This window comes from Triticum dicoccoides, chromosome 5B (genome assembly GCF_002162155.2).
Source record: "Triticum dicoccoides isolate Atlit2015 ecotype Zavitan chromosome 5B, WEW_v2.0, whole genome shotgun sequence".
Lineage (NCBI taxonomy): Eukaryota > Viridiplantae > Streptophyta > Magnoliopsida > Poales > Poaceae > Triticum > Triticum dicoccoides.
In genome coordinates this window covers 604,685,943-604,694,388 of record NC_041389.1, presented here as the reverse complement: position 1 = coordinate 604,694,388, position 8,446 = coordinate 604,685,943, and the positions used below count along the sequence as shown (strand labels likewise).

The following is an 8,446-nucleotide window of genomic DNA, read 5'->3' as shown; positions in this document are numbered from 1 at the left end:
CCTATTTCAGAAAGGTTTCATTATTCGAAAAAAAAGTGATTCCATTTGTTTTAGAAAGGTTCCATTATTCCAAAAAAAAGTGATTCCATTTGTTTCAGAAATGTCTTCAATTTTCATTATTCCAGAAAAGTGGTTTCAACTATTTTAGATATATTTCAATATTTCAGAAATATTGCAGTGTTTTTAAAAAGTGATTTCAACTATTACAGGTAGATTACGTTGCTTCAAACAAGTGAACACACCTGTCCCGAGATATTTCAATTATTTCATAATGGTTTAATTATTATTTAAAAATGGATTTCAACCATTTCAGCGAGAATTCATTATTATTTTTAAAAGTGGTCACAACTATTTCAGACATATTTCAATTTTTTCGGAAAGGTTCATTATTTCGAAAAGTAATTTCAAATATTTTAGGAACACTTCGTTATTCACAAAATTGTTGTTTCGACTTCATTATCTCAACAAAACTCAAAAAAATCCACAAAAAAAAAAGCTCAAAAAAGGTGATTTCGCATGGCAGAGAATCGACGCGTCCCCCCTCCGCACCCGGTGCTGGTCGCACGCTCATACACTGCACTCGCGCCACAGCTTGGACAATCGGTCCTCGGTGGCGATGCATAACCATAGCTGGCAACAAAAGGGCGTGGCCGGCCTTGTCGCGGCCGGCCGGAGCCCAACGGCCGCCCCGCGCGCGCACGTGCTTGTCGCCTCCGCCGCGCGACAGCTCCACTCGCCTAGCTATTAATTCGCAACCGGCCACGCGCGCCGTCGCCGTCGCTCCACAGTTTCGCCGACCCCGGCCCGGAGCCGTACGTACGCACTACGAGCCCGGCCAGGCGAAGCGGCGGAAAAACACGGACCACCCGCACCGTACGCAGGTCACAGGCGCCGAACTGGCTAAGCCCATGCCGACGGGTGGTCCTCTTTCCTTATCTCCTCCCATACAACGAGCGATCGACGTAAAGCGGGGGAGGCCCCGCCGATCAAATGAACGCCGTCACACCCACGCTGCCCGGCCGGAACAGGCCGGGGCCCTGGCCACGTACACTATATATGCGGCTTAGCCATGACGCTGTGTGGCCGGCTGGCCGCTGCGCGCTACCCCTTAATCCCGTCCCCCCGGAGAGCCAGCGGCAGAGTCCGGCCGCCGCGCCGAGAGCCACGACGCCCGGGCGGCAGCTGGTCGATCATGTCGTCCAACGAGGGTGAGGGTGAGGGGAAGGCGGGCGTCAATGGCGAGCACCGGCTGGAGGAGGGCGAGGGCGAGGGCGTGCTGGCGGCGGTGATGGAGCAGCTGGCGGCGGAGGGGGTGCGGGCGCTGCACGCGCGGGTCGAGGCGGAGTGGGACCCCGTGCTGCAGAGCGCGTGCCAGACGGCGGCCGTGCGGGCGCTGTGGGCGAGCGCGGTGCGGGACCCGGCCGCCGGGGTGCTGGCCGGGGAGCGGCACCTCAGGGGCCTCCACGAGAGGATGCGCCGCGACGAGCGCACCGGCGCGCGCGAGGTGCACGGGGTCATGATCGCCGTGCGCACGCTCTGGTTCGACGCCCGCATCGAGGCCGCCGTCGCCGGCCTCGGCGGCGCCGCGCAGGTCGTCCTCCTCGGCGCAGGTTCGTCACGCGTGCACATGGCATTCGTGAAAATGTGTTGCGAATCCAAATTTTAAAATGCATCTTCGTATTACATGGACGCATGCTGCATGCATCGTACACAGGATCATGCGTTCTGCGTACTTGTTTGTTTTACAATTGACTAGTTATTCCACTGGTTGAAACGCTTTTAACATGTTTTGGCATTTCGGTCTGGTTCGTGCTTCAGTTTTTGCTTCCCAGCACTGATAAATTCCTTTGATTTTTAAGTGAGAGAAAAACTGTTTATTTCCGTCACATCGAACTCAACTCAATTTTTTTTAGAGAACTAGCTTTCATTGCGAACGAAATTTGCTTTGGTTTAGACGATTTTTTCCCCAACTGTAACGGGATATTTTGTTTCAATAATTTGTTTATGATGACTAAATAGTTGCTTTGAATGTAACGGGATATTTTGTTTCAATAATAGTTTTCACTTACACAATTACACATGCTTCAAACAAAATGGGTGCGTGTTTCCAAAGATTTTGAAATCACTTCTGTCAAATGGGCAATTAGTTTTCATCGTGGCTGTGAAACACTATGGTATCTGCAAGCTTAAATGGTTTAACCATTTGCAAATATATGTGTTTCTAGAAACAATGCAGTAGATAATTTTCAGTTCATATAAAAATATATTTTGCTTGGCAAACTGAAAATAGTACCAAGTAGCATGTCGTGAAAAATATTTTCACAACATAAGTTAATAATTTCCTTTAACTAACATATGCCAGCAAAAACAGTAGTTAAAATGCATACTGCAGACTAAGTTAGTGTACGAGCTCATCTATTTATGACCAGAGACCTCACAAAGTGTCATTTCACCTTTTAGAAAAACAGATGCACAAAAGAGTTGTGAATGATTTACAGCATATTTCCAAGATTCTATGAAGTAATTTTTTTTTGAAAGGCAATACCATTAAAATAGTTTAAATTCCACTATACATCCAGCAGGCTTCATATCATATTTTCACAAGTATAACATTTCACAGAAAAATAAGTATTTTCACAAGAACATCAGCTAAGCAACGCGGCAAAAGAAATATAGGCAAAAATAGCATTTAACTAAACGGTAGTGCCATAATCCATCATAATACCCAAACTGACTTGAAAATATACGGAAAAGTATGCCTCAAAATCTTAAACGGGAGTTTCATTGGTAGGCAACGGTCCCTCTTCTGTGCCAGTCTTTTTCCACCCTATATGTGGCAGAAACCTTATGTGGATCACTTTGGGAAAACAATCAATGCGAAAGAAAAACTCTGATATTTTTCTTTTTTTTGCGGGGGAAAGAAACCCTGATCGATTCGAAGAAAAAAAACAAGGTCCACGAGAGATGTTATCACTGTGCATGTAGACACAAAGGGAAACAAAACAAAATACACAATTGTGGCTAGCAATGGAGACACCCGGCGACACTGCAGCAAGAGCAAAGCTATCCAGCAATGTAGGGATGAAAATTTAGTACAGGCAATCTGAGTGTGATTTGTCCAGACTCCAAAGAGCACTTGACACATCAACTTCATGTCCTCTTCTTTTTTGCGGAAAAACTTCATGTCTTCAAGACCCTGGCATTTATATCCTCCATCGGTTGGCGCCACGTAGACCAGGATATTTTTTTCTCTAGATACAATGTACCAGGACATTTTGTTGGTATCTACCTAGGGGAGTAAAGGACACGCACATAATGTTCCAAGAAAAGGAAAAACATCGATTTCATTTTCAGCAGCTACAGATGAGCATCTATAGAAACCCAAACTCCCACAAGCAAATTTTCCTTTGGATACATGACAGTTTACCGAAATTCGCTATGTATTCATCAATGCATTTGAGGTTCATCCCTGAACATTCTAATGCTTTTCAGCAATTGCACAAAAAATTGCTAGAAGAAGACATTGAGCATTTTGCAGCTGATGAAACAAGTAGAGCTGCACAATTAAACTCTACTCCCTCCATCCCACAATATAAGAACGTTTTTGACACTAGTGTAGTGTCAAAAACGTTCTTATATTACGGGACGGAGGGAGTAGCATTTTTCATTAATAGTATTATTTTTTCATTTTGAAGCATTGCACAAACCTGATGAAGAAACTCGGGAGATATGTTCACTTGTACAACACACTTTTACTTTGACTAAATAAAGGACTGACTTGGAATAAATATTGTTTTCATAGGGATGGACGCAAGAGCCTATCGACTGGGCTGCCTAAAGGAATGCGCCGTATTTGAACTTGACTTTGCAGATCTCCTAGATATGAAATCAGATATTCTGCATGAAGCAATGAGTTCTGGAAATCATCAAAAACTCACCATGATGGCAAGATCATTGACTAGGGTTCCTGCAGACATACGAGATGTTGACTGGATGACCAAGCTACAAAGTTGTGGGTATGTTCCTGAAAGAAATACCGTATGGGTTCTTGAAGGAATCCTCTATTACCTTCATCATGTGCATGCGATGCAAGTCCTTGAAACCATTGCGGCATGCCGCACCTCAGCCTGCACGGTCCTCCTTGCTGACTTTATGAACAAGAATGCGGCGTCACTGTCGCAGACGATGTACCATTTCTACCACGACAGCCCTGATCTCCTACTGCCTTCTATCGGGTTCTCTCAGGCAATGTTGTCACAAATTGGAGACCCCCAAGCACATTTTGGTCTCCTAAATCATCCACAAAATCTGTTTGATAAGCTGAGGAGATTGCCAAGATCAGTGGAGATTAATCCAGAGGATGGCACACCATGCCGCAGGTTGTATTTAGTGGAAGCCTCTGCTTCTCCAGATGATCATTCCACTTTATAAGGCTTTACATGCACTGGATCGCTGTTTGAAATAATTATGCCTCTTCCTTTTCCTCTGATTATTTGGAGAGCACGGTCGCACTCAAACCCAGATGTGACTTTGTATAATATACACTTATTGATATTTTTCACTGACAAGATTTTGCGGATTATCTTGGACTGAAAGGTGCACTTTATCAAGGATTTGCACTTTATCAAGGATTTGCCGGTTCTTCATCAATTTATAATACCTTCCAAGCAATCACAGTTCATTGAAATCATCAATAAGTGTGAGCATAAAACAATCTCATGGTACACAAAGCGATGGGAATCACACTAAAGGAGATGCATGGATAAATATTTTACTGGCATTAAACATTATGATCAAATGTGGAACACAAGAGATAGAAAGCATTAAACGAAGTAATAAAACACAACAGATAGAAAACATTGGAGGAAGTAACATATACACTGATGGAAGAAGCTCTGTAATAACTCTTGTTATTTCTTTTGCCCTATTATTAGGGCGAGCAATTCTATTTACTATAAATAGCATATCCCAAAAAAAATATACAAACTGTATTGAACAAGAAAAGGCACTGATAAGCAAGACTGGAGGCAAACAAAACCTTACCACAGATGGAAGCAAAAAAAAAAATGATTGGTTGTTCTGAAATGATTTTAAGCCTCAAGAGTTGCTTCAGAGTAAACTTAATGAAAATCAGCAAAAATATTCTATACACCTAAACAATCCTTAACACCCTGTTCGTATTTATCAAGGGCGGAGATAGTGCTCAGCAGGTCATCCTTCATCTTCTTTCTGCAGTACAGTGAAGTTGGTAAGTGCCAGCGAATTTACTAGCTTACGAAGACTCCAAGCATTTTCATAGAAAATCGAGAACTATAATCTACATTCTAAAACTCCTTTTGTAAGGAAAGTCGAGGAATGGGCACATCAGCATTGGTATTAAATCCTACCTAGTATTAGTGAACAAAAGTGTAAATTTTACTTGATTGGAACATGAAAAGACTTTTCACAGTAAAGAACAGAAATATGAAAACAACCTGTGATGGCGAATTGACGATACATAAGACCTATGGGTACTTAAACATGGTTTTCTAAAACTGATTGAAACCATCACCTGAACTAGCAAGTTGAAAAAGTGGTTACATTAGTACAATCATTAGTACTAAAACTAGTAGTTGCTGGGTTTTAACACCAGCATGAACACCTGTAATAAGACCTATCAAAAACACACAGAATTGGTTGCTCACAGGCATTTTTTAGTAAAGAAACAAGTTGAGTGGCAAGGCCACATTACTCACTCACCTATCATCACTGAGCTCAAAGTTACTGTTCTCCACCACAGTTCCCAGGTCAGAGAATGATCTGCACAAGGTTAGCTAACGATCAATTTTGCCATAAAAATAGACCCGATAAGTTTATCGACACAATAATATACAGAAATTTGGCAAGCTTCTTGAGATGTCTGCAATGAACGTACTGTATTAGCTCTGCAAGGCTGGTATCAGCTTCAACCTTGAGAGGATCCTTATCGTCGAGCAGCGATGCGGCATTCTTCAGAATCAAGCTGAATGTGCAGACCTGCGGGTAATTTCATCAAACACTTGGAACACCAAAAATGCAAAGAGAAACCACCCATGGCTGGTGCAAGCCCCCCAACCTCGACGCCGGTTCGTGACTGAAAGGCGACTACCGAGTTCCTCTCCCGCGGCACGCAGTCCCTCCCCGCCGCGCTCAGCCGCCCCATCACCTCCTCCGCGTCCGCCGCAGACGCATTCTCCGAAGCTGCATTGCGATTGCGAAGGTCACAATTGCCGAGAACTGCAAGACCAAATTAGGAGGATAAACTAAGCAATTGGAGAATACCGAGAAGGTCCTGGGCCTTGACGAGGGTCTCGCGGGAGGCGGCGATGGGCGCGAGGAGGAAGCGCGCCGACTTCCTCTTCTGCTCCCGCAGCAACTCCTTCGGGCCAGCTGCGCATACACCAGCGAGGAAAGCAAGAAGAGTGAGGGTGGACGGTAGCCATGACCGGCGGTTGAAGAGATGATGGCGGTGTCCGTACGGAAGCTGAAGGAGAAGGCGGCGGCGGCGGGCCTTGCCGGCGAGGCGGACAGGACGAGGGCGAGGAGGGCGGCGCGGCGAGAGGAGATGCTCAGGGGCGCTAGAGGCGGCTGTGGGGACTCCCGGAGGGTGGACGTCGCGGAGGTAGCGCGCTGGAGAGGAGGCGTTGCCGGCGCCTGCGGCCGCGGCGGCGCGCTGAGCGAGTGGATGGCGGGAGTCGGGGCGCTCATGGTCGTCGCCGGATGTGCTTCCGTGTGGGCCTCAACGCAATTTCGTGCTTACGCGCCCGTCCCCGAAGGTAGTCTCGCGCGGCCACAACTAAACCCGCTTTATGAAGAACAAGGCGTATTCACAGTTTGTGCTTTTAGACTACTCCGAATGTGTTTGTCGATTTTTTTTTTTTTTTTTTTGAGAATGACTATCCAAATACACGAACCATCTACATGGAACATTCAGATAGCATGAGCGCGTAGCCTTTCCGGCACATTCACGATGATCAGCGAGTCTCCCTCTCGCCTTCCCCAGGCAGCTAGCTCATGGGCCAGCTTGTTCTTGCACCTTTTGCCCGCTTTGATCCTGAACGTATTGAAATTTCTCGCCGTGCTCTTAATGTCGCTGACAACTGAGAAACATGCAGAGCGATTTGGGCACCCCATATCCAGTTCCTTTGCAATCAAACTGCAGTCAGTCTCAACGATGAGGTCACCCTAGTACATGGCCGACAGTGTTGTGATCCCCAACAGGATGGCATTTCCCTCTGCTTCTTCCACAGAGTTGCACTCCCTCATCGCCCTGCTCGCGGAGAAAAGAACCCCACCCTGGTGGTCTCTGGCCACAGCCCCGGCCCAGCATTGGCCAGTCCCTGGGAGGAAGGCCGCATCTGTGTTTATTTTTATCACACCAAACGGTGGCTTCTCCCACAGAAGGGATGTATCTTCACTCGCCTGATCCCGAGGCTTTGGTTCTCCGAACTCCGAAGACTGACAAAGAGCCACTGCATTTCCCATTAGTCCGATCATCCAGTGACAGATTTCGTAATTCCCTCTCGTACCCAATCAGGAACTGCACCGATCTCGATACTGTTTCTTTACCCTCATGAGGCACACAATCATCACGTAAAAACCAGGCACGCCACAGTAGAAGTAGTATTTTGATCCTCATCTCTGGATCATTTTTGTCTAACAACACCTGAAGCCAGTCTCTCCCAGTATACCCGAACTCATGTTCATCCGGTATTCCCCACACTTTCCTCATAGCAAACCTCAAAGCCCTGCTCCTTGTGCATACTAAGACCGCGTGGAATTCGTCCTCTTCCCCATGTCCACATAACTCACACACGCTGCCATGGACAATCGTACGTTTGAATTTATTCATCTTAGTTGCGAGTGTTCCTGTAGCAATTCTCCACCCAAAAATCTTTATTCTCTCAGGGATTTTCATTTTCCATATGACATCCCAAATACTTCTATCTCATGCATCTGAGGTAGAGGACGATGCACCCACGGATGTGTTACGGTCCAGACTAGCCGCTAGCTTATACGCACTCCTGACTGTGAAGACACCATTTTTCTCATAGTGCCAGGCAATGCAATCGTCCACTTCTGCCGAAGGAATATTTATCTTTAGGATTTCCTCTGCATCAAAAGGATAGAAGATGTTGCTGACCAGTTCCCGATTCCAACCTTTGGTCTCCGGATTAATTAGCTGGTTTACCCACCGGAGTCTAGATCTTCTCCTAAAACTCGCTACCCTCAAACCCTCCTTCCGTGGGATCCATTGGTCACGCTGAATCTGAATGTGTTTTCCATTTCCCACTCGCCACACAAGTCCTTTTTTCAGCAACTCCAGGCCATGCTCTATGCCTCTCCAAACCGGTGAGGCGTCAGAGGAAAAAACAGTATCAAGAAGATCACCTTTAGGAAAATATTTTGCCTTGAGGATTCGAGCGCA

At 46.0% G+C, this 8,446-nt stretch overlaps 2 protein-coding genes across 2 annotated transcripts; one reads left to right on the top strand and one right to left on the bottom strand.

The window, feature by feature from the left end:
• The first annotated feature begins 999 nt into the window (after positions 1–999).
• Positions 1,000–4,589, top strand: LOC119311984 (putative S-adenosyl-L-methionine-dependent methyltransferase Mvan_1344). The gene is made up of 2 exons (XM_037587701.1): positions 1,000–1,610; positions 3,803–4,589. Exons 1-2 carry the CDS (start codon positions 1,070–1,072, stop codon positions 4,429–4,431), a joined length of 1,170 nt encoding a protein of 389 aa, XP_037443598.1. The 5' UTR covers positions 1,000–1,069; the 3' UTR covers positions 4,432–4,589.
• Positions 4,590–4,884: 295 nt separating this feature from the next.
• Positions 4,885–6,788, bottom strand: LOC119311985. Its single transcript, XM_037587702.1, has 6 exons — positions 6,498–6,788; positions 6,301–6,408; positions 6,095–6,219; positions 5,915–6,015; positions 5,740–5,799; positions 4,885–5,229 (listed from the first exon to the last, which is right to left on the bottom strand). Exons 1-6 carry the CDS (start codon positions 6,724–6,726, stop codon positions 5,145–5,147), a joined length of 708 nt encoding a protein of 235 aa, XP_037443599.1. The 5' UTR covers positions 6,727–6,788; the 3' UTR covers positions 4,885–5,144.
• Between the last annotated feature and the right edge of the window lie 1,658 nt (positions 6,789–8,446).